The sequence below is a fragment of the Chaetura pelagica genome, unplaced genomic scaffold (genome assembly GCF_000747805.2).
Source record: "Chaetura pelagica isolate M959 unplaced genomic scaffold, ChaPel_1.0 scaffold66, whole genome shotgun sequence".
NCBI classification, from domain to species: domain Eukaryota; kingdom Metazoa; phylum Chordata; class Aves; order Apodiformes; family Apodidae; genus Chaetura; species Chaetura pelagica.
The window spans coordinates 936,746-962,154 of NW_009953811.1; the positions used below are offsets into that span (position 1 = coordinate 936,746).

The 25,409-nt window shown below is 36.9% G+C and overlaps 1 protein-coding gene across 1 annotated transcript in view; it reads right to left on the reverse strand.

The window, feature by feature from the left end:
- SEMA3E (sema domain, immunoglobulin domain (Ig), short basic domain, secreted, (semaphorin) 3E) overlaps window positions 1-18,446 on the reverse strand; it is a 144,239-nt gene extending 125,793 nt beyond the window's left edge. The window contains exon 1 of the mRNA XM_010001253.1: window positions 18,306-18,446. Within this exon, the coding sequence (XP_009999555.1) occupies window positions 18,306-18,420 (115 nt within the window). The 5' untranslated portion in view covers window positions 18,421-18,446. The remainder of the gene's footprint in view (window positions 1-18,305) is intronic.
- Window positions 18,447-25,409: the final 6,963 nt, after the last annotated feature.

Genomic DNA, 25,409 nt, shown 5'->3' on the forward strand with positions numbered 1-25,409 from the left:
CCTTCTTTGCCTCTGTCTTTACTCCTGCAGACTTTCCCCATGAGTCCCAGATTCATATAACCCCAGAAGAAGTCAAAAGAGAGGAGGAGTTTGACATGGTAGATGAGGATTGGGTTAGGGATCAGTTGAGCAATCTGGACATCCATAAATCGATGGGTCCAGATGGAATGCATCCAAGGGTGCTGAGGGAGGTCATTGCTAGGCCACTCTCCATCATCTTCGATAAGTCATGGGTAACAAGAGAGGTGCCTGAGGATTGGAGGATAGCAAATGTCACTCCAGTCTACAAGAAAGGCAAGAAGGAGGACCCGGGTAACTATAGACCGGTCAGCCTCACCTCCATCCCTGGAAAGGTGATGGAACAACTTGTTCTTGTCACTATCTCTAGGCATATCAAGGACATGGGGGTCATCAGGATAAGTTGATCAGGTATGGGTTTGGTGATCAGGAAGTGAGGTGGATTAGGAACTGGTTGAAAGGAAGGAGTCAGAGAGTTGTAGTCAATGGGGCAGAATCTGGTTGGAGGTGTGTGACTAGTGGAGTCCCACAGGGGTCGGTACTGGGACCGGTGTTGTTCAACATCTTCATCAACGACCTGGATGAGGGTATAGAATGTACCCTCAGCAAGTTTGCTGATGACACTAAGCTGGGAGGAGTGGCTGGCACACCAGAAGGCTGTGCTGCCATTCAGAGAGACTTAGATAGGTTGGAGAGTTGGGCGGGGAGGAACATGATGAAATTCAACAAGGGGAAGTGCAGAGTTTTACATTTGGGGAAGAACAACACCATGTCCCAGTACAGGTTGGGGGCTGACCTGCTGGAGAGCAGTGTAGGTGAAAGTGACCTGGGGGTCCTGGTAGACAGGAGGATGACCATGAGCCAGCAATGTGCCCTTGTGGCCAAGAAGGCCAATGGCATCCTGGGGTGCATTAGAAAGGGTGTGATTAGTCGGTCAAGAGAGGTTCTCCTCCCCCTTAATTCTGCATTGGTGAGGTCGAGTTCTGGGCCCCTCAGTTCAAGAAGGACAGGGAACTGCTTGAAAGAGTCCAGCGCAGAGCTACAAAGATGATGAAGGGAGTGGAACATCTCCCTTATGAGGAAAGGCTGAGGGAGCTGGGTCTCTTTAGCTTGGAGAAAAGGAGACTGAGGGGTGACCTCATCAATGTTTACAAATATGTAAGGGGTGAGTGTCAGGGAGATGGAGTTAGGCTTTTCTGAGTGATTACCAGTGATAGGACAAGGGGTAATGGGTACAAATAGGAGCATAGGAGCTTCAAGGTGAATATCCAAAAAAAAAATTTTACTGTGAGAGTGACAGAGCACTGGAACAGACTGCCCAGGGAGGTTGTGGAGTCTCCTTCACTGGAGACATTCAAAACCCACCTGGATGCCTTCTTGTGTGATGTACTCTAGGTGACCCTGCTCTGGCAGGGGGGGTTGGACTAGCTGATCTTTCGAGGTCCTTTCCAACCCCTAGGATTCTATGATTCTATTATATGAAAATACAGAATCACAGAATCATTTAGGTTGGAAAAGACCTCAGCCTAACACTATCAACCCTCAACCTAACACTACCAAGTCCACCACTAAACCACGTCCATAGGTGCCTGGGCAGCCTGTTCTAGTGCTTGATAATGCTTTCAGTGAATAAATTCTTCCTAATATCCAATCTAAATGTCCTGTGGCACAACTTGAGGCCATTTCCTCTCATCCTATCACTTGTTACATCAGAGAAGAGATTGTCCTCCACCTTACTGCAGTCTCCTTTTGGCTAGTTGCAGGGAGCACGAAGGTCTCCCCTCAGCCTCCTTTCTCCAAGCTAAACAACCCCAGTTCCCTCAGTTGCTCCTTCTCAGATACAACCAACTTTGTAGCCCTTCTTCGGAACACGTTCCAGCACTTCAGTGTCCTTCTTCACTCAGTAAGTGGCCCAAAACAGAACATTGTACTTGAGGTACTGCCTTACCAGTGACAAGTACAGGGGCACGATCACTTCCGTACTCTTGCTGGCCACATTGTTCCTGGTACAAGCCAGGATACTGTCAGCCTTCTTGGCCACCTGGGCACATTGCTGGCTCATATTCAGCCAGCTGTTGACCAACACCCTCAGGTCCTTTTCCAGCATGCAGCTTTCCAGCCACTCTTCCCCAAGGCCTGTAACATTGCATGTATGTATAAAAGCTGTATAACAAAACATTTTTTTTTATTATTAGTCCTTGCAGAGCTTATAATTATTTATTGCAATTATTTCTACTGTTTATTTACATACATATGTTTTTAAACCAATTAAGCTTTGTTTAGAAAAACTTAATTATCTTCTGTACACTTCCTTAAAACTCTCTACAGAGAAAGAAAAATTTGATACTGTGCAGAATTAAAAGATCCAATACTGGTAGATTTTGTCAATCAGGCTGCCAAGAGTACTGGCGTGATGCTGTCTCAGTGCTGTGTTTCGTTCATTAAATTATCATTACATTATTATTTTTTAAGTCTGTTTCTTATCTAGAAAAATTACCCTAAATAAAGAGGGATAGTTTTGAGAAATAATAATTAAAAAGACAAAAATAATTTAATTTAAATCCTTAAATTACTAGCTGCAAGTATATACAAACATCAGTATACCAATCATATGCATATATGGACCTTGAAGAATAAAGAAAATTAATTTAAATAAACTCCACAAAGTAAAGAAGCAAGAATCTCATATATTGCAGGGTTTTTTTGGCATCAAGCAGAAATGATTTAAAACAAAAAGAAACAACCCACTCAGGCCAACAAAAGAGAACCAACCATGACACATAAACTGATGGGGATTTGATGCATGACCAAATTATGACGAGATGACAGGTTAACATGCATTAACTCACTTGTGATAACTGGATGTCTCAGAATCAAAGTAATTTTGACCACAAATTACAATGATTTGGAGAGGTTGCTTTAATTTATATTTGCTGCAAGCTGTGAATATGCACCCAGATGCCACATGACTTGCTAAATCATTGCAAACTGAGTGTGTTTCTCAGTCCTGTGTTTGTGGTTTGCAAAACTACAGTGAAATCTGTTGTAGAAACTCAAAACCAGAAAAACATTCTGCAGGATGTATGCAGAATTCTGCAGGATGTGTGCAGGATTTCCTTGCAGTTGCCCTTAACACAGTAATTTAAGCAAATACCTGTCCAAGACATACTTGTTTCAAGTAATAATGATAAGCCTCTGTCCAGGAGAAAAAGTACCGCTTAATCTCACTGATAATGTATTAAGGAGTTATTAGTATTTATTGACTTTCATCAAAAAGCAATTTTGCCAAACCCAAGAGCTCTTAAAATGAGGGGTTAGTTTCCAAAAAGCATGGAGTATTTCAAGAGATAAACGTAAATTTTTTCAATTTACTTCATTTATTTTTTTTTTCAATATTTGAGGTGTCTGTTTCCAATATTCTTTTGCAGTGTTAACATTGTAATTTTCAAAAAACTTAATGCTTATATTCTAAAAAATATTTAGATTTGAGAAACTAGGAGTTCAAAGAAAAATACTGTAGCTTCATTTATTAATATGGAAGTCTCAGCATTGCTAAGACAATTAATATGGAATTTTGGAATTAAATACTTACCTGCTAGTAAATATGAGCATTTTTGTGGATATTAGAATTCAAAGACACCACATATCATCTTCCTTTTAAAAGTGTTGCTGCTGCTTCTGGCAATTGAGAAACAACGAGGCTTGTTTTAACATTCCTAAACTATCTACAAAAGTGAAGTTAATTAACAATATCCAGGTAAACATTAAAAAGAATAAATGGCAGCAGCTTAAGGAGAGAAATTTGGTTTCAACAGCACACTAGAATCTTTGGAATGCATTTACAGTATGATCAATAAGAGGAAAAATGTTAATTTATCTTAGTATCTCAAAGCACTTTAAATAAAACGCTGTTCTACTTAAGTACTTTGGAGGTTACTGATAAATAAAACTGCTTGTCAACACAACATAAACCAAGTTATTAATAGTTTATCACTGAGAGCTAAGTAACGCCATGTAAGATAATACAAACTAAACAGAGAATACATTTATGTTGCTAGTCCTAAATTAGAATACGCTCAGATACCCTCAGATTTTATTTTTGTGCTTGCTTGTCTACACAATGGTCAGCTGTTAGCCTGATAAGCTGTTTATTTTTGCTTTTTTTTTCCCCCCTAAACTGTTCATATCACCAAGTCTCTTGGTGAAAACTAGCTAATACTGAGATAGTAGGATTGATTTAGACTAGATAAGGCCCTGTCTCACTAGGTTAGCTATCTGGTCTTCTCTAAAATTCCCGGTCTGTACATTTTTCTAGTAAGGACTCTTTCATCTTCCACAGTTACAAGGACCTGATGTAGTCTTTTTTTCAGATGTTCTTTTCCTTTAACAATATATTGAACAGGGGCAGTCTTCGTTCCTTAGCTTCTTGCTTTAACATTGTCTCTCTAGAAAGCTCCACATGTGTGTACATCACCAAGACACTACTGGGAATGAGAGCATGACAAAATTCTACAAGGAATTCCTGGGATAATAATCCTAATCCATGTGAAAGCAGGGAGCATCAGAGAAAATATCTTCCAAATCCTCATTTATTGCACTGTCCTCAATTATTGATTAAGTTCAAAAAAATTAGGAACCAAACCCTACGTATTTGTTCTTCCTAATCCTTAAGAATGCAGACCCAGTTATTTTAACTCATGTAAGAAGAAAATATCTTCAGCTTTTGCTTTGTGGTCAGATCGACTTCCTAGGAACAGCTACCTGCAACACAGAAGATGATTGAATTTTCCATAAGAACTATTGGAAAAGATAATTGTATGGCCACTGAATTGACAGTATGTTATCTGACTTCACTACAGAAATACAAGTTTGGAAGGACTAAAAGAGAGAATTATGATCTATCATAGTAAAGATTATTTGATTCTCTGTTAATGAAAATTAAAGTCTAATTTCCTAAGAAAATGAGGCTTTCTTGATCACTCTGCTCATTGGTGGCACAATTAGTTTATCTGTTTGTTCCCTCTGACAAGTGAGATTCCTCTGATCAATTTCAAACTTCTTGGGAAAAGAATGGCAAGTAAGGGTAATCTAAACCACATTGGTTTTCCAAGTTTCATGAAAATCAATAAACAAATTGAAATGGTTCCTTGACTGAAAGGATGAGGAAAGCCATTATTCAATTAATTGAATTAGCAGGCAACATATCAATTAGTACATGCAAACTAAGGGGCCAACAAGCACATGAAGAAACAATCACATCTCTGCTACTTTTTGTCTAGGGACTCAAAAAAGTGGTTAATTAATACAAAGAGAACCAGGAATACTGTTGAAAGTTACATGAGAGGGAGATGGTTGCTATAAGAAAGGCCCTAGTGCCTGGGATACCATTATGTGTGCTGCCGTAAGAAAACATTAGGGATGAGGAAAGGTAAATTTGACTTTGGAAGGATTAAGTGATTTGCTGAGAATTGGAGGTATTAAAATGCTATTCATAAAGAGAACATCTCAGATTATTTCACTAGAGGAAAAAAGGACATGAGATTCAAGTGTATGGGAGACTACAATAAATTTATTTCTCTTTTCAAGTTTAATTTCTTCTTTAATGTTTGCCTCCTGTTGATGCAAGTCTTTGTTAATACTTCTTATTGCTGGTATGACACTGTTTAAAGATATTTCAGTCTAACTAGGCAAATCAGTGGTTAGTTGGAAGGTAGCTTTATTTTCACATTTAGGTTAGATAATTCTACTGGGGAAAAAAAAATGAGATTTAGCAAGACTTGAGGATCCCAGGAGACTGCTGAAAGTTTTTAATAAAACTTTAAAGTGAATACAGATTTCTGAAATCTAACAGATTCTTTGCAAAGTACTGGTGATCTGATCAGCCCAAAAAAAAAAACACACAAAAAAAAAAAAACCACACCAAAAAAAACCCCACAACCCTCTCTATAAAAGAATTGTAATTTTGTAATAAATACTTTTATTATAAAATAATTTGGTTTAAAATAGTGCACATACATGTCTTACGGGTACTAAAGCTTCTATAAGCTATTAGATCTCTGGAGCTCACTATCAAAAGAAGCTACCTGCAGTTGTTAGGACTTTAAGGTTCACTAACTACATTTTCAGCAGGTGTGAAGTCTTTGTAAGTGTAAAAATCAATAACTGCTTTGGTTAGGAGCTGACTGGTTAGGAACAAGTCTGGTCCAATCAACAACATTCAGGTCAGCTTAAAGGCTTTCTAATCCAATTATGCAACTGCTCTCAGGATCTACCTCCTTTAGTGCTCTCAGATGCATTTTTTAAAGTCTGTAAACAATCCTGTAGTGACTAAGAGGGATCAGCATTATTACAATCCCTGTGAAAGCTGCTGCAGAACTCCAAGATGCCAACAGAAACACATTATTACCCTGTGCTATTATACTGCAGTTGCAACCATAAATATGGGACTCAGGTGGATGCAGTAATAGCTAACCTCTGCCATCTAAATTACAACGTCTAGCAAGAGCAGACCATACAGACTGAAGGACCAAACACTTACAAAGCAAAACCACTGAGACAGTTTGCACAGAAACCCACATCTCTAGAAACTCACCATCATGTTTTGAACAGTTAAACACAGAAGTCAAACCATGCCAACACGGTTCTAGCAGGACTACAGACATGGATATAACGTATGACTAATTCAGGAAAGCTTTGAAGCACTTCTTGATCATGGATTAGAAATCTACTTTCTTCATGTTAATTTATACTTTGCACCATTTTAAATATGAAGCATGCTAAGACATGACAACTTTAATTCTCAGATATTCCCTATGGGTCCTGCAACACTTCCATGTAATAGTATCAGATATCACTACGTGTTAATATGTCTGTTACCTTTAAACAATCCCAAGGTAGAGCATTTCTCTGCTGCTATCAAATTCACAACACACTTCAGGAGTTGCTTCACAAGAATGTATAAACATCAGTTATTATTATTTTCACATCTCCATGGTGTAATTTTTGTTTTGTTTTGTTTTACTTTTAGATTAAGAGTACAAGAAGTTTTCAATAGCCCAGAGATCTAATTTTACAGCTCAAGGGTTTTAGTGCTATTACGCATTAAAGTAGTAAATGTGAAACCACAAAAAAAAAAAAAAATCCAGTTCATTACCCTGATATTATGAAGTAATTTGTTGCATTTTCTAATGAAGTAACAGATTGTTCCACGTCAAGAACATTACAGAGACCACATATAGAACTATTTCACAATTCTAAATTACAAGTACCCATACATACTACAGTGCTCTACAACATCCTTAAAGAAGCACATTCTGAAAATACCATTTTCCTTACAAAGAAGAGGATAGCAAGTTGTATGTCTAAAGCTTTTTCATTAGTGTTTTAACTAAAGAATAAAATGGGAAGTGAGATTATATACATATATTAAAATTGTCAGAGTTCCATGTTCGTTTGTAATGCCTAAGGTAAGGGCAAAATATAACAACTTTTATCATGATTGGTTTTAATCAATCACACTACAGAGAAGGCCACAAAGAATCTGTGCCTCAGACTTTGATCTTGAAAGCAAACCTCAGATTAATTTATATTTCAATGAAGTAATTTGTATGATTAAAGGAACACACATGTAGAAGTATTTATAGAATCAAAGTTTTAGGATATGGTCTATAAGGCCACTTCATGTGCACTGGAAATAACTTAAACAACTTGTATATAATCACTGTTTATTGCTGCTTCTTGGCCAGAGCATATTTGAGCTCTGGCAGACAGTCATGAGAGGCTCACCTATTTCAATACAATAGTCCATCATATTGAACTTAGGCTCAATTCCATATGATGCACTTCTGAAAGATGCTTAACCTAAGTCAGCATATCATGTTTAACCTAAATCAGCATACTGTGCTTAAACACAGTCTGCATATTGTGCAGTGAACATCTGACCTATTATTGTGGTCCAGATACAGCTGTGTCCAACAGCTATTGTAGCCATTTTGATTACTTCAAGTCACTGCTCAAGTGACTACACCTTTGTCCTCAGCTTCCAGAACATACACACAATTTAGTAGTAATATCTTCACTTATACTTCATCAAGGCAATTGTGCTGCAGTTTGTAAGCTCTGTAGTAAGTCATTGTCAGTTAAAGGGCTTCATCCTCAGTCATGTAACAACTATTATCACTAGACATTCATCTCAAATCCATCTCACCTACTTATATCTGAGTGCAAGCTAGACCTCTGGTTTAAGTTGACTGTTCTTCTCGTTCTATACTCAGCAGAGACAGAAATACATTTCAGGCTAAGTGCAACAATCAAATTAATCACCTGTTTCAGAGGGTAAAGAAAGGAATGAGGAATATCTTATCAACTTGTTAGTCACAAAAGTTTGTGGGAAGTTTACCATTGACTATAGTCAAATCAGGTGAAGTAAGGACTCTTCAATTTTTGCAATAAAGGCATAACATATGTTGCAGTAGAATTTAAGGACAGTGTGTTGCATTCAAAGCTGTTACTGGAGAACCCCTCTTTACTGTAATTGCTTATTTTATCTTCTAAATATGAAATGTGAAAAACTTTATCTACAAGAATTTAAGTATTTTAAAAATTAAATAGCCTATTGCATTGTTTGAGTGTTGACCCACAGAAGCTTCAGTCACTCAATAAGTACTGTGGAATCAGTAAAGGGCTGGAAACTGTTTACAGCCCAGTTTTGAGTGATAATAAATGCTCAAATTGCTGAACACTTTAACACCTTCACATTAGTGTGTTTAGAAATGAGTACTATCCCAGAGGCTTGTGTAACCTGAAAGTATGCAGAAGGACATGGCCATGCCTAAGATAAGCAAAGAAAACAATGACTTACTGCATGTAAACACAGGCACGTAAAGACAAGACATTTTTTCACCAGCAGCGTTACAGTCTTACGTCTTTCTGGGCTCCAGTACAACACATATTTTCAAACTTTGCATCATACCACTCTCAATCAAGTGAGATGAAATATTTAATACTTTAAGGAATGGTTTTATTTTCCTTTACTCTTGGCATGTACCACACACCGACAGGGAAAGCACTTCGTTTAATCATAAATAAAGAGTTGCAGGAGCTCACGGAATTGAGCAACACTTGCTAACCTTTAGCTTTCTGGCTGAAAAATGACCTTTAGTGATGACCCCAGTGAATAGTGCTATCTAGAATAATTCCCTCACATCAAGCAACCTATTATTTTACTATTATTAAGTTTTAGTAACACTGCTGGGAGCAACGATCTGTTAAAAGAGAACAAGGTACTGACCCTTAGGTATTTGAAGACTGTTGTTTTCTGCAATTGGTTTAGGGCACTTTTCATTCATTTTGTACAATTTCCTTTCACCAGTGTCAGGAAGATCAGAATAAGAAAAGGCCAACAACCCTGTGATGTTTATTGCACATGAACAAATAAAAGATATATTTACAGCTGCATTCACCATTTCACTAGGCCTATTAAACAACTGTGTTGTAAGAAAAAGCCTATAAAGCGAACTTAGCAACAGTAAAAAGCCCATTGTTTGACTCCCTACAGAAGCTTCAATTGCTTCACAGTATGAAGTCAGGAATCCTTTAGATAAAAATAAACACAGAAGAAGTAGAGAACAGAAACATTAAGGTTGTTAGGAGGAGTGAAGTCTTCTTTTACAGAATGCAGATCCTTAGAGCACCAGTTCCTTGATTTAGAGAATTATTTTGCAAATAGTTTGACAAAAACCCCCATCACCATACTAGAGTGATCCAGTCAAGAAGTTTTAAGTGTTTATATAAATATAGTAAATATATTTTCGAGAGTTTAAAGAAACAGAAATAAGGGATAAATTTCACATGCTGCACTGAAAGAGATAATTTCCTAAAACATGAAATTTTCCAGTACTGATGAAGTAAAAATGCTAGCAACATGGATTCATAAGGATCGTAACATGGTTTCATAAGGATCATAAACCTTTTTTTTTTTTTCTTTTCCTTAGCTGCTACTGCCAAATAGCAGTCTAAAAAGTACTATATATTGCCTGTCATCAAATTCTTCTAAATAATGAACATCATCTGCTCACGCCAGAGGTACATAGAAAGTTGCTAGTAATCTATTCTTTTTATTATTATTTCTCCTGATTTTGACTAGCAGGCTTTGTTTGATTTGGTTTGGGTTTTTGGATTTTTTTTAATTAATGAAATGTTTTACTTTTAATTTCTTTTGCATTTTGACATTTAATATTCATAGAGATCCCTCGAACTCCATTGTAACAAATTGCCCAAAGCACAAAATTCTGATTTCTATCATCCTGCCTTCCTTGACTGGAAAAGTATCCTTCATACCTAGATTTCTGATGTGAAAGCTCACATTAAGCAAAATTGAGTAAGAAGGGTAATACCATTTTAGAAGCTAACTGTTGCATTTCTGTGGCAAATTAGTCTTTGCCATTAGACTATTACAGTTTTTCCTTTGTGTTGACTTTTTAACATGCAGAAAATTAAAAATTCACTTTTGAATCCTTTCCTTTATGCTGGATATCTAAGTATCAGATGTCAACCAATAGCAGACAGGTGAGTTCCAGAAAGTGTTATGGCACTATGTTTCTTCATTGAAGGTAAAGAGACAACATGGGAGAGGGTTTTGCTGTTTCCTGGTAAACTTAATTGATTTTGTACTGTGAAGTGTATGAGAAAAATGGGTGAGACTTGCATTAAGCAAATGAAGTTTCAGTCTGAAAAATCACACTGCATTCAAGGACAAATCTTAGGTCATTATGTGTAACTGAAAGAGCCTCATTGGCTTTTAATGAGTTGAACAGATTCAGATTGACAGAAGGGGTAATAAAGCACACCAAGTACTATATCAAGACAGTGTAACAAGATATGACATAAACAACTACCAATTATCTGCTTTCACCTAAGACTAATAAAAAGTAATTCAAATACAATATTCAGCTTCTATCTCATAAAAAAAAATATTTTGAGGTCCATGAGAGATCCAGGTTTTGCAGCTATTGGCTATGCACACAGTCTGTGCATCGTGCCAGAGTTAAGATGTTTGGGAGGCATCACTTTGTTGACAACTTTGTGGTTACAGACCTCCTGCACATACTTGCACAGAAACTGTAAAAGGAAAATTCAACATGCCATTGTATTCCTGAGGTCCTGCAAATTATAGCTAAAATGAGAGTAGACTGGAAGAGGAACAAAGATTTGTCACTAGGATGACATATTCACCTAGAGAAGCACAGCTAAACAGTGTATCCAGGTGCCTGATCATAATGTGCTGCAATTTGCATTTTCCCTGAAGAAGTCTAGCATCAAGAAATGAGACCGACAAACCTTGAGAAAAAAACAGAAAACCTTTCCTGTGTTTTCAGTGTTGTTTGTTAAAAAGAATTTTCTTAAAATGCTTCTGTATAGGTGTCTCTAATGCACATGAAAATCATCACAAGGTAAGAAAAAAATGAGACATTTCTGCTTTACATTGTTTTGAAAGGGGAAAAAAACGTTTTTAGAGTTTATGAAACATTTTGCCAAAGAGATGCAGCACGAGTGAAAGATTATCAATATATAGCTTCATCAAAACTAACAGAAGATGCTTTGAGGAGAAACATAGTGATGTCTGCCTTTGGTTGAACAGGTTAACAAAGGGAAATCCCTCCTCCAGAATGAGAATTTGTGGCCTTGAGGACAACCAGAAGAACCAAGAACAAGGGAAAAAGGAATTTGTCAATGCGAGATGATAAAAATGAGGAAACAATAGATTGGTAAAATTTGGTTTTGAAACTATGCTCTGAGAGAATCATGATGGTTTTATTTGTTTTAATGTGTGTAATAAACTCATTTAGTTCTTTAAACTGAATCTCTGTGATGACAATTTGCATTTTTCATCAATTTAAAGATAGACTTTATTTTAAAATACTTCTCAAGTATTGTTTATACAGTTATTTAGGTCCTTTCTTTGCAGTCATTTAGAATTACAACTACACTACACTACAGATTTTTTTAAAATAAAATATTTTAATTCTTTTCCTCTTGAAACATTTACTTTCATGTTTAATCATGAATACTTAACTGATTATTTAGATGCCAAACATTAACCAACAGAAAATATTTTAAACAGTATACTCAAGTTAAGAATTGTGGGGGGTTTTTTCTGTAAAACAAAGGTTATAATCTTTACCCCTGCAGGCTATGAATTTCTTTAAGAAATGAATATTTTTTTCTAATTAATGCTAGCTGTGTGTTTTAACTTCACCATGTTTGCCTGGTTACAAGAAGAACAACAGGGTGGCAATTTTAATAAAATTTAGTATTCCCATTGCTCACTTACAGAATATTTATTGACCAAAATTTCTTCAAAAGCCCTGAAACAGATGCTCACCCTAGCACAGCATACTGTAAATCATATAAAGAGAATTAATCTTGTTTTTATTTAAGTAAAATATAACACTTGTTTTCAGTGAAATAATAATGAGTACAGTATCTGATGAAAAGCTTCAAATAGCAGATGCTGTTTGAAAGCAGGGAGGTAGCTGTATAGAAGAAGCAGCATGCAGGATATTCTGTCTTGCACCTTCAGATAGGACCTAGTTCTTTAAAGGAAAAGCAGGAAATGATTGATGTTACGCAGCAAAAAGTCTGCTTCTTGCATCTCCAGTGGTGGCACTTACCGCTTCAGAGGTCTGCTACACTAATACTTACAGAAGCCTTTTTCCAAAAACTGCAGTTATGAAAGGAACTAGCATGGATTCACTGCCAAAAAAAATTCCTGTCTTCATTAGTAAGTATCTCCAGAATTACTTGGAAACACTCCTGAACTTGCTGCTCACCTCTCATAATACTGATTAATAATAAATCTAAAGATTGTCCGGATTGTTGGTAAAGAATTGGGTGTCTGTGTAGGGGAAGAAAGGATGAAGAAGTTCTCCTCTCTATCCTGCAATGGCCCAGTGATACTAGGGTAACTTTCCCTAAGACATTACTCTAGTGACATTGGTTCTCTGTGGCCTCAAGAATCTGGGTAAGGAGAAAATACTTCTTGTCCTGTTGTTTTTCCAAATACTTGTAATTCTAGTTATCAGCCCTTACACCCAAACACATTTAGATCTGGAGCCATAATACAGGATAACACAGGTCTTTGGTTCCCAAGTCCTTGGAATTGTGTTGCTCTTTAATTCACTGTAAGAAAAAACACAAGCTTCAATCTGTTATATATACACACACACATATTTCATAGATACATACATATGCGTATGGGGATATACATACACATAGTACTTTATCTTTTTTTAATACAGACTTCCCTGGACTATATGTAAGCATAGATCACAAGCCAAATCCTTGTTCTAGTACAAATTCAAGGTGATTTATATCAAGCATGACTTAACATCTTTCTCAAATTTAAATTTGTCTTGGTAGGAAAACCAGTCTTTCCTAGTAATTCAAGACTAAAATTTTATTAGATTGAAAGCTGTTAAAAATAGAGAACATTTTCATGCACGAAGTTGAATCAGTCATGATTCAGTTATGGGTATATGGCTAGTCATTAATTAGGCACAATTTTTGTGGCCAGGTGGTTACTAGTTGAAGGTACTACACTTGCATTAAATATATATACCTACTTCAGAATTCATAAATAGCTGTCTAAAAATTCCCTACATTTTTGCCATTCAATTTAGCCATTAGTCCTTGACTAAATTTTGCTGCCATCTAGCTAAGGAAGAGACACAGTAAGATATCATGCGTAAGCATTACGAAACTCCTAGTGTTAATTACAATTAATTCTAAGCTACAGTTATCAAGAAAGTGAATATAGGTATCCTGAGATTCTGGCTCCTGCAAATTTCAATGCAACCCTTTTTTTTTTTTTTAATTTATTTTTTTTCTGTAGCACACCTCAGCATCCTCCAAAGCTGAATTTGCCAGCCCTAACAAAGCTAAATTCTTATACAATAAATGTTTCGTATTACATATTCTGTATGTTGATGTCTGTATATGAACACAGAAAGTATCACTCTTCCTTTGCAACATTTAAGCTCTCCCTTCCTTAGTTGTCTGCTGCTATTTTTTGAAATATTTATGCTTGGAGAATAAAGATTCTGATTCAGACCATTTCTTTCTAAACTCAGTCTGCTCCTTCTGCCTGCTTCAGCTTGACTGTACTATAGAAAGCAGCAGGTATAAAAGGAGATATTTGGAGTGGAAACGCAGGTACAATGGCTACTTAACAATACCGTTTTCAGACAAGAAGAATGTCTAGTGCATAGCTACAAAACCTGAGATCATGTGATACCAAGATCCCTCAAGCCAAGGAAGAGGAACAGAAATGGGTAAAAGAGAAAACAGATTCTGCAAGATCTGCAAATCTCTGCACTTAAACAACTATATCAGATCCCATTGCAGCAAGAAAATTCTACATACCACTGTAAAAGCTCAAAATCTCACTTTCATACTATGTTATCTTTGCTCTTTACCACATTCACAAACTAGGAAAAAAATCCTAAAACCAGAAATGCACTGCAAGCCCTGTATAGGACTGATTATACAATTACATCCTTCATGGGCTCTTCAGGCCTACATACTTCTAGTGTAGCTCTGTTAGGCTTATATAAATATATCCCTCCTGTCCTCTGGAAACCAAATCCATTTCAATCTGTAATGTAAATAGTTTCTTTTTAACATGCAGTGTGTGCTGATTTCACCTTAATTATATATTTCCCATTGCGAGAACTCAAACTGTGGGATATTGGGAAAGAATTTAAGCAGTGGCCTATAACGAATAGGGGCTGAAGCTTGGCTTCCATTAACACCTCATTAGGCAGAGCCTGTACTGTACATAAACTGAGCTAATGATTTTTAAATGTAGTTGTCAACCTATAACTTACTAATGTAGAAACTTTGTTTCTCTGTTATACTGAGAAAGTGATAATATATTTTTATCTCTACAAATCAATATGTAGCTATTGGAGTACATTATTACCTCAAGCAAGATCTTTGTTGGTCATCATCAAACACTGGTCTTTTAGTACAACTAACACCACAAGTGATACTAATTGTGGTGTAAATTTTCTGATACAAAAAAGCTGACCATTTGAGGAAAACACCTTCAAGTCCTAGATATTAATATAGTTCAGCTTGCTAATAACGAAGTTAGAACCATAAAATTACTGTTAGGTGATTATAGGATTAATTCTATTCCCATATGAAGGAATGACAAAATTCTCATTTTACAGTTTACTGTGAATAAAGTGGATCCTCTACCTTACCAGAAATCACCATTACCATCTGCATTAACTGGACTGGTTTAACAGTAGTGCAAGAATGCAGGACTTTCACTAACCCCCACTGAAGCAGAGTAAATGACCATAGAGTCAAACACGGGTTGCACTATGTATCCCTTAATTGGCAAGGGGATTGTGGTATTCCTATCCATCAGGTGACCCCTCCGCTCAAGGGTTAGGACCTGATCTTGTTGCAGGGGGTTTGGAGGCACGTATGTGTTGCAGGTGGAGCCTGCTTTGCAGTGAGAGAAAAAAGTTCTCATTAACTGTTGAATTCACTACACTTTCACTGAGCATCAGTTTTAAAGTAAAAAATAAAAACATTTAAAATTGTGAATTTATGAAAATTCAAAGAGGCTCTGTTTCTAATTTGTTGATGTTTTCTCTTGGCTCTTAAAAGTATCAAGATTTTAAACCAGACTGGTTTAAAATACTTTTTCCATGACAAAAAATCCTCATGTCCATACACTTCCTCATAGAAGAAGCTTTTAGTTCACCAGTCAGCACTGACCTATCTTGCAATGGCCGGAATCCTGATTGCCCACCAGCATGCACAGTTACAAAGGGAGGCAGTGAGCAGGCATGCTTACTTTCATCTTTCAGGATCTTCGCAGTGAAATTTTTAATTGAAGTTACAGTTACTCCACACTGAAAATTTACACATATGGGCTTCATCATCTGCACCACATGGCATCTCACAGGACAAGCTGGAGCAGCTTTATGAAGAGGGTGCATGATCGCCTCCTAGTAACTACTCTGTGCGTAGTTGGTACCCACAGCAGTCATTCTCTGGAGTACATGCAATTAAGGACCCTCCTGCTGTTCCCGTTTGATTAGTGAATAGAGCAATGACATTTACTCATTGTCTTCATACTCGGTCGCTATATTCTTTTGTTCAGGGGGGTTGCAATAGCTGTTCCCAGGGTGCAGGCAAGTATGCCACTTCTAACCTTTGGCTTGGGATCTGTGGTCAGACACTCACTGGCTCCAATACAGCTCGTAAAACCAGTCACATTTCATAAGTGTGACTAATGTGATGGTAGGGTACCAGGTGAAATATAAGATGGTGATGTGTGTGTTCATGGTAGAGAATTTACTTGGGACAGGTTTTTCTGTGTCATTGGATCTGAGTGAACTGACATTGGGCAGGGGAGGTTTAACCCTCTCTGAGAGACTGATGTTTTAAAATCTCCTTGAAAATATCAGAGTTATTATGTGTTATGGCCAAATTACTAGCTCCCTGCTGAAAATGGCAGTAGTATGCAGTGAAATGTACACTGATTCCAACCAACTGAAAAACAATTACTTCTACAACTGAACACAGAAGCAGTTAATAGTTGCAGCACCATAGTAGGGAGCTTGCCAAAACTGGCAGCTAAGCCAGAGTCCTGAACCAGCATAACAGTAGCTCTATTTGTCTCTTTTACTGTGCTTTTCTCAGCTGCCTTACCCCATCACAAGCAAACAAATATCAATAATAATGATAGCCTTAGTAATTACACCTAGGAATAAATCAGTGTGCAAATGCACTTTTTCAACAGTAAAAGATGTGAAAGATTTATATAATCACTACTTGTCATTCATTCCTACTGTACTCTGATACCATAGGCTAAAAAAAGAAGTGTTTTATATTTTAAAAGGGGTTATATAATTTATTTAATTGAGAGCAATTACTTGTTTACTTACAAGACAGCTTTCCTTGACAAATCTTTCTTTCTTTAAAATGTGTTTCATTGCCCTATAAAAGCAAACCCCATTTCTTACAGCTTCCTAGCAGGACATTCTGACCAATTACCCTATTCAGCTTCTCCTTTCCTTATAACTGGTAGTTTAGATTTCTATATAAAACACAATTAAACTTTGTTTAGACTAAAGCTATCTCCGCATGGAGCTGTAGTTGATGCTAATTCTTAAATCTTAGCCATACTGAAAATAGGTGTTCTAACATGTTCACACTGATGCAGCTTGGTTATCACTTTCATAATCAAAGAAATGTTACTGAGTAAATTTTCATTTGCACATTCCCAACTATGTCAGCAAAAATGCATTTTCTTTGTATCTTTGCATAAAAGGTAATATCAAAACATTTTTCATTTGCCAATCATTAATTTATCTTGCACACATAAATTTTTTCATTCCTACAGAAATAACTGCCTGTCATATATTTCTAAGTACATAATCTACAAATGTATGTGTTGCAGAGAACTGAAATGTCATAGTTTTGCACAGGTATTTTAAAAAATACACTGGATTAAAACAAAATCATAGGAAGAGTTTAAATCATATGCAATCCAGAACTGAGCAAGGAGAGACTGAAGCAGTTAAGGAAGAATGGTTCAGGTTTCAGGTAAACTGCAAGTTAAATAATATTTAAAAAAAAACAATACCAAAGAAGTTGTAAGCACTCTACATACATATGTCAGGGAAAAAATGACATTTTCTTCTTTGGGTAACTCAGTTAAACTGCAAGCAGATTCACATTGGCAGTCATTTTAATTATAGTGTGATGACACTTGCTGGTTTAGAAAATGAATCATATGGTTGCACAGGAATTCAGTCTTTCTGCTTTAGCTATATTCATAGATAGATAGAATTCTAAAAGTGAAACAGACACTTTTTTTTTTAGGGTTACTTGATGCATAAGAGCATATTTATTCAGCAATAATTACAGGTTATCTTCTCTATTTCTTTCCCTTTTATTAGAGACCAGACATCCTTCTTACAGCATGGAGGATAAAACAGAATGACAAGCAAATCTAACACACTTGCAGGTAGGATAATATTTCAGTAGCCTAAATTCATCACAGTAAGTAGTTTAAATCTTTCTGAATGCAGTAAACTTAATTATGGATGCAGTTTAATACAAGGAAATAATTTGCAAGGCTTCTGAACAGGAATATTTTACTCTGTCAAAGGACCGTAATTTAACCCTGATGCAAGACTTTCACTGAAGTCAATGAACTTGCATTAGCATAAAGTCTTAAAAAAACTGACACACTGACCTACCTTTATGTGACAGACGTAACCTTGGCTGCCTTGTATCTGTTGCATGACATCCAGTCGGTAACTCTAGTAACAAGCCACATAGTGCCAGGATTAAAAGGTCCCGGGCAGATGCCATCCTGCCTGTGATCAAATTCTTGCACTCTTCACTTAACTGCTGCAGTTTGTTTGTTGTTTTGGTGTTGGTTCTTTTTTTAAGGCTCCAAGTTCCACTTCTACTTTCCCAGTGCAGTTAGTTCTCTCTCTTTGGTCAGTTTGTGAGGTATTCTCTCTTTGGGAAATTCAGCATTCATCAGAGAAGCACACTGCCTCAGCTAGCCATTTGTCAAGCTGTGCAAATGTCATGTAAAAATATTCCCTCCCTAGGACAATTGTTTATAAAGTGCGAGGACATTCCAAGGCGTTACTCTGCAATGTTGTGTCTTGAGCTCTCTTTAGTAACTGCCAGTGGATTCAGGAAGAAGCTGTATTTTCAGTCCCTCCTGCAAGGCAATTCATTCAGAGAAGGAGAGAGGGAGGGGAAAAAAAAAAAAAAAAAAAAAAGCAAGCAAGCACCCTCCTCCTTGGTGCTCAAGCGAACTCAGCCCCTTGCTCTGACTTGCCAAACAGCTAGTTTTAATTCACCTTTCACCTTTGCTAATTAAAAACAAGAAGTGCCATTCCCTCCTGGAGCGGCAGGATCCACCCAACAGGGAAGCCGGGCTGTCAGGCTGCTGCGTTCGCTGAGAAAGTTCAGGCAGGGTTGAGGCAACGTACAGTACCAGCGGCTTGTAGGAAGCGTTTTAATCCACGTGCCATGCACTGATTCCTCAATTACTTTGTGGTTTCACGTTGTAAAGTATGAGGAGAAGGGTCAGAATTCCTCCCGTCCCTCCCTTTCGAAAAGTAATTTCAGCTTTTGTTCCCAGCTCAGTTTTAGAGGAGGACTAACCCTTGAATTAACTATTTAAGTACATTATCATGTAGAGCCATTAAACAGCATGCTGCTAAGTGGATCAGAGTAAAATATTCCAGTTGCCTATCCTTTCTTGCTTTAATGGGAAAAAATGGAGCTTTTGTGATTCCTTTTTTTTCCCCTAATGTGACTTCTCCCCATTACATTTTAAATACCTGTAAGTCTGGAATCCTGGATCATCTGTACACTTCAGTAAAATTACTTATCTGACTAAATGCTTATAGGATTGGACAGTATTTAAAGAAGAAAAAAAACCTAGGCAGTGAGCTGTGATAGCATGATAAACAGCATTAGATTCACAAGTGTCAAGCAGCTCCACCTTATTTTGCAACTAACAAATATCAGAAATATTTTTTCATGTCATTTGTAACTTAAAAATATACATAATTTTTATAAATCAAGACAATATTTCTATGTCTGGAATATGTTAATTAAGGAATTAAGTTCTCTGTAATTAAGATCTCATGCATAGAATAATTTAAAATTTTGTGAGGTGCATTTTATTCATTAACAGTTTCACTTTTTTTAATGGGATGGAGCATTAAAGTCATGTTAAGTCTTTATACTTCCCATTGTTTTATATAGAAAAAAAATAAAAATAAAGGAAAATGAAGCCTAATGTATATGCATTTGACAATAATGCACTCAAGCAAATTTGGTACCCAACAAAAGCTAATGATATCTGAAGGGAAAAGTTTAATTAAAAAAAAAAATCTGTATGCCTGCAAGCTGAAAATAACCCGGTACAATAATATACTGAAATGCTAGTAATTGTAGTAACAGGATGGATGCATGGAAGAAGACAGATCTGCTCAAAAAGAGTAAAAAATATTCACTACTAAGACAGGAAAAAATGCATCTTTGATGAATAGACAGAAGTAAATCATGAAAGTGCCTGAGGACTCCTAGAGGCTGTATAATTAGGAGCAGGGAGGAGGTCACATCTACCTGTTAGTTCTCCAACAACAGGTCACACACATGTACCTGGGCTTGCTTTAAATCAGCTGGAAACAGTGCCAACAGCAGTTAAACCGTGGGAGCAAGAGCTAAATCACACAACTTCTTGCTCCATTTCTTGCACACAACTGCACGTTGCACTGAATTTTCTGCTGATGTGCCGGCTGTCTGGCAGCAGCTCAGCATGTGTACTTGAGACATTGTCAGCACAGAAGCAGGCACTGACCTCAGCATGGGTGAGTTTATACATCTACCCAACGGGATTATTATTATTGACATCTTTCTGTAGCAGGGGCATACAAATGTTCAGCAGCTGACCATGCTGTACAGGAGCATGACCTGGTGCTTGCTGAGGTTAGTGAAGACTCTGAAAATTCTCATTTGTCTTTGGATGTGATTCTGTGAGTTCCTATTGAAATTTAATGTATATATTTTCAAAAAGGGACACAAAAACCCAAATGTGAGCTCACAGTATGAAAACTAAAACCATATGCAGTGAGTAAAGTACAACCCCAAAGCAATGCAAACCCCAACATTCTGCCTCTCTCCAGAACTCCTCTCCAAGCTGTAGTAATTCCAAGGCTGCAGCTAAGATTATAGGTGCTAATCAGACTGAATAGTTAGGCATGAGGTATCCTGAAGTAGTACCAAAAAGTTAATGTAACAAGTTTTAGAACAATTTCCCCAACTTTAAAGTTCTTGTTTCATTTTCCAGCTAGGGAAAGGGAACTGTGGGGTAGAAGGATCAAGGGAGCTACTGGAAACTTTGTGCCTTACTTTGTTTTTAGATAAGACATAGAGTGCAGCAGGTCTATTCAGACAAGACATATATACAAAAAAGGGCAATTCCCCACCAACGTGAGCTTACATGCTCTAACATGCTTTCTAACCCCACACATCCCCAGCCATTACACAGCTCCTTGGCTCCCTACAAAAACAACATGACCCAGGGCTGGAGCTCCAGTAGAGTCAGAAATACCTGAACAAGCTCAATTTCATACTTGTGCCCAAGGACAAAGCTTTTTTGTCTGAAATCTGATTCTCAAGCAGGGTGGGCCATGCGGGTGCCTTGGGCTCCTTCCCTGCCCGACTGCTGAGAGAAGGGCCACGGAATTAAGGTGCAGAAGCAGAAGCTGGAGGTGCTGCTCAATGTTCAGGTTTTGACTGTCAGTAAGATATGTCAGCATGGGGGAGCTGGGAATGGCTGCTGAGCATAGGGAAAGCTAATTGCACTGGAAGGAGACCTAACAGAGTAGAAGAGAAAGGGGAAATTCATATATTGGTATATTCAGGAGACTGTTTTTTTTCCTAAGAAAAATAAATATACTTACAGGGTGAATCCTCATTTTATTTTTCTCAATTGCTGCATAAGAATTGCAAGCCTTACACACTTACACAACAATTTTGGATGCAAAGCAAGTAGTGGAAAGGTACACACAGTTTCAAGTCAAAAGAAACTTGTGGCCTCAGGCAAGGCAGTCAAGCTCTTTGCTTCAGCATCTTTTCAATTAAATAGGCATATGGTCTTGCCTCAAGGAGTGCTTTGAGAGACTTCTTCCTAAAGGATTTTAAACAGTGGTAGAAGGAAGGCAACAAAGATGTTCAAATATTAGGATTCAGTTTTAGGTGAGTACAAATACAGATGCCCCAGAGCTGTGAAGCCTGCATATATTATAGTTCTTGGTCCCCAAAGAGTAAATAAGGTGGATTTACTGCTTATTTTCTCTTAATAAGACAAATACAACAGATGTCTGTCAAGCCTGAATTTGTTTCAGTAGTAAAATCTCCAGTTAAGTAAATGCTGACAGGCGAAAAATCATGTCTGGAAACCTGTAAGTAAAGAATATTGGAAATTCAAATGCAAACCCTATATTTGATTGCTGGAGCAGAATTTGTACAGTCCTGAAGAGGAAAACAACAAGTTTCCTTAATAGAAAGGGAAAAAATAAGGTGGTTGTTTATATTTGCATTATTTATAAGTACAGTAAATAAGCTCATTAAAAGAACTACAAATTCATTGTGATTTGCTATGTAAAGTTTGTGAACCATAGTTTGATTTGCTGTTGCCATTGCGGGTCCAGAGCAATTCTAAGATAGGCATTGATCCTGTAAATCTAAGCACTCTAACACAAAATACTTCTGACATATGACATGAACTAGTTAAGTTTAACTGATCGAGTGAAATGTAAACGGGAGAGCATGATATACATAAGTAGATCTGCACTAGTAACTATCACCAGTAACAAATTCTAAACACTATAGCTACAAAGCAAAATGAAATGTTTAGAAATTTTAAAGCTGGTGTGGTCCAATAATTGCCATAAACATAACTTAAAACAGGTTTAAAAGTTAGAATACACTCTCCTACTTCTGATGATGGTACACTGGGCCATGGCAGGAATTTTCTTTCTTTATTGAACTATACTTGCACATCAAAAGAAGTTGTGCAAACCCAAGAGAAGCAGTGTGGCCTTCACTGACATTACTGATGCCTGTATCATCATTAACACTATAACCTGTGGCAGGTGTATTGCACAGCTAAACCATTTATTTAATAGACAAAACTTTAAAAGACACTTCCCAGTAATTAATCTGTAAAACTTTATGCCACTACTTATCCACTGGGCATTGCAGTTATTATTGATACATAAGCTCTCAAATTCTATCATACAGAAATCCTTAGAAGAGATGTAGGAGACAAAGGAAAGATCTATATATCATGTAATATGTTATCTCTGTCTTATCTCTGTCTTCCAGGCAGGAATTCATGTCTGTTCCAGTCTCCACTACAAACTGGTAACTGAATCTCTTGCATCAGCTGCTTGTTATTGGCCTGGTGCAGATACTGCAGCCTTATAACTCCTAATCAACCCATAAAAAATTTTCTGAACATGTTAAGTAAGAGCACTGACAAGACACAACAAGAACAAGAAAAAAACTGATCCAAGGTGCGCAATCACTTAATAATATCTTCTGGGATCTCTCTCAACAAAGGGAGTAGAACCACCACTTGGATGACCCCACTGACCCGTGGGAGCATATGCTAACTGATATTAGAGGAGTGTTGCCAGATCATGTTTGATATGAGGAAATAACAGGAAACATTAATAGAACTTAGTCCTCATAGGAAATTTTCAGTTTAGAAATGTTTTAGGCCTTTTCCTTTGTCTGCAAAAGTTGGACCCTAACTCTAGGTGAAAGCAGATGTGTTTATATGTAATGTCTCTAGGATGGGAAAGTGTTATTTCTCGTGTTTTATACACAGTGCATTCACTCTTTGAACTAAGATCAAATTTAGACAATATTAATTACTCACAAGAGTTTGACTGAACATGAACCTGTACTTCAAACTACCCACAAAATTACATAGTAAATTAATATTCTGGAGGAAGAATAAGAATACTCAGTTATGTTTCATTCCTCCTTAATTCCAGAAAGATTGAGTTTTGACAGATAAATATTGAAACATAATGTCCTTGAAACGTTGTTTGCAGTAGCATCATTTCTATGACTAATTACTGGTGAATGTCAATACTACTTGGGACATAGATTACATTCTTTGGTTAGCCTACAAAAACAGGTTTAACATGCATTTCTTTCTTCAAATGCAGCTCTCTTGAGGGATTTCTTTATAGGTTGGCACTGAAAAAAAATGGCCTATCAACATATCTTATTCCTGAAATCAACTCTATGTGCCTGACTTATGTTTAGTACATGGGTCACAGCAATCTCCATGGTTAGTTATAGACAAAAATCAAATTACTGATTTCTTATGGGGAATGTATTTTTCATTATATATTTGCTACTAAATAATTGTTGAAAACTCTCAGAAGAAAGAAAAAAAAAAGAAACAGTTGTTGCTGAAGATCAAGATACATGTCATATTTTTCACAGATCACTGAGCAGGAAATAAAAATGTAGTGGTTGAAAGTCTAATCTTAAGTCATTAGGGTTATCAGATATTTCCTATTGATTCAGAATGAGGAATATATTTTACTAAAAGTTAATTATACTATTTTCTATCCCAAATTAACATTAATACTGTTTGTTTCTCCCTTTGAATGTTTCTGCTTCCGATCCATTGTTTTATTATTCTTCACTATTTAAAAAAGAAAGAAAACAACAAACAAATCTCTGGTTTATATAAGAGTGACATTTTATGCCTTAGAGGTACCATTTGGTTGCTCCAGTTCTTAGCTATTAATTTCTTGATGAAAGAATGAAGTGGTTGGCCATTGTCAGACATCTGCAAACAGAAGTTTACTTTCCTTGATCAGACACACAAAGATATAACCTACAAATTTTCAGTCTGAAGCCTACAGCCATTTTTCAATGCAATTATTCTCGTAAAGGTGAAATGGAAAGCATTTGTAAAAAAATAAACCATTTTGACCACAAATCAGTTGCAGGTTTTAAAGCTGCAAATGCATTTGGATGAAAAATATTTGAAAACCAGTTCCAGTTTTATTGCCCACTAATGGTTTCCACATTCCTCCTTGAGCAAGGTGGTGACATCATCACCCTGGATATAAGTCCTGGCCTACACTTAACTTGTATTTCCATGTTCACCTATTAGTGGAAGACGTATACCATGACAGATCCCACAAGCAGGGAGCAAGAGCTGGTGTATGACACGATTTACATCAGTGGGACATAATCTGCTTTCAGGAATTAATTAGGTTTCTTATGACAGCAACATAGGTCCAAAAACTGAAGGAAAGATGAAGAAAATCTAATGACACATTTTTTGGCATTTAATCTGGAGCAACTTGTAAGTGAGCTGTCTGAATTCAACTGCAATATAGAAAGAAGCTTAGCTGATACGCTTCTGTGTCACAGTGGTTGAAACATTAATTCTCTCCTTGGTTTAAAGACATCCATAAGTATATATCCTGCTTTGAATCCCTTTGCAGTTGTCAGGCAACTAGCATAAAGGTACTGTGATGCTGAAGGGCACAAATCCTCAATATTCTGCAGCCATGCTTGGTGAGCAGTGGCTGCTCTTACAGCTTTGGGAAGTGCAGATGTCAAACCTTTCAAATTCTGTACAAAACATCTCAAAGGAATGAGGAGCCCAGCATGGTGGGAACTGCACCATCTATTCCCTTTAAGAAATTCAGAAATCTATGCATTAACCAGATAATCACTTTCAAGGAGAGAACCAAAAATATCCACTTTACCACAAGCACATATAC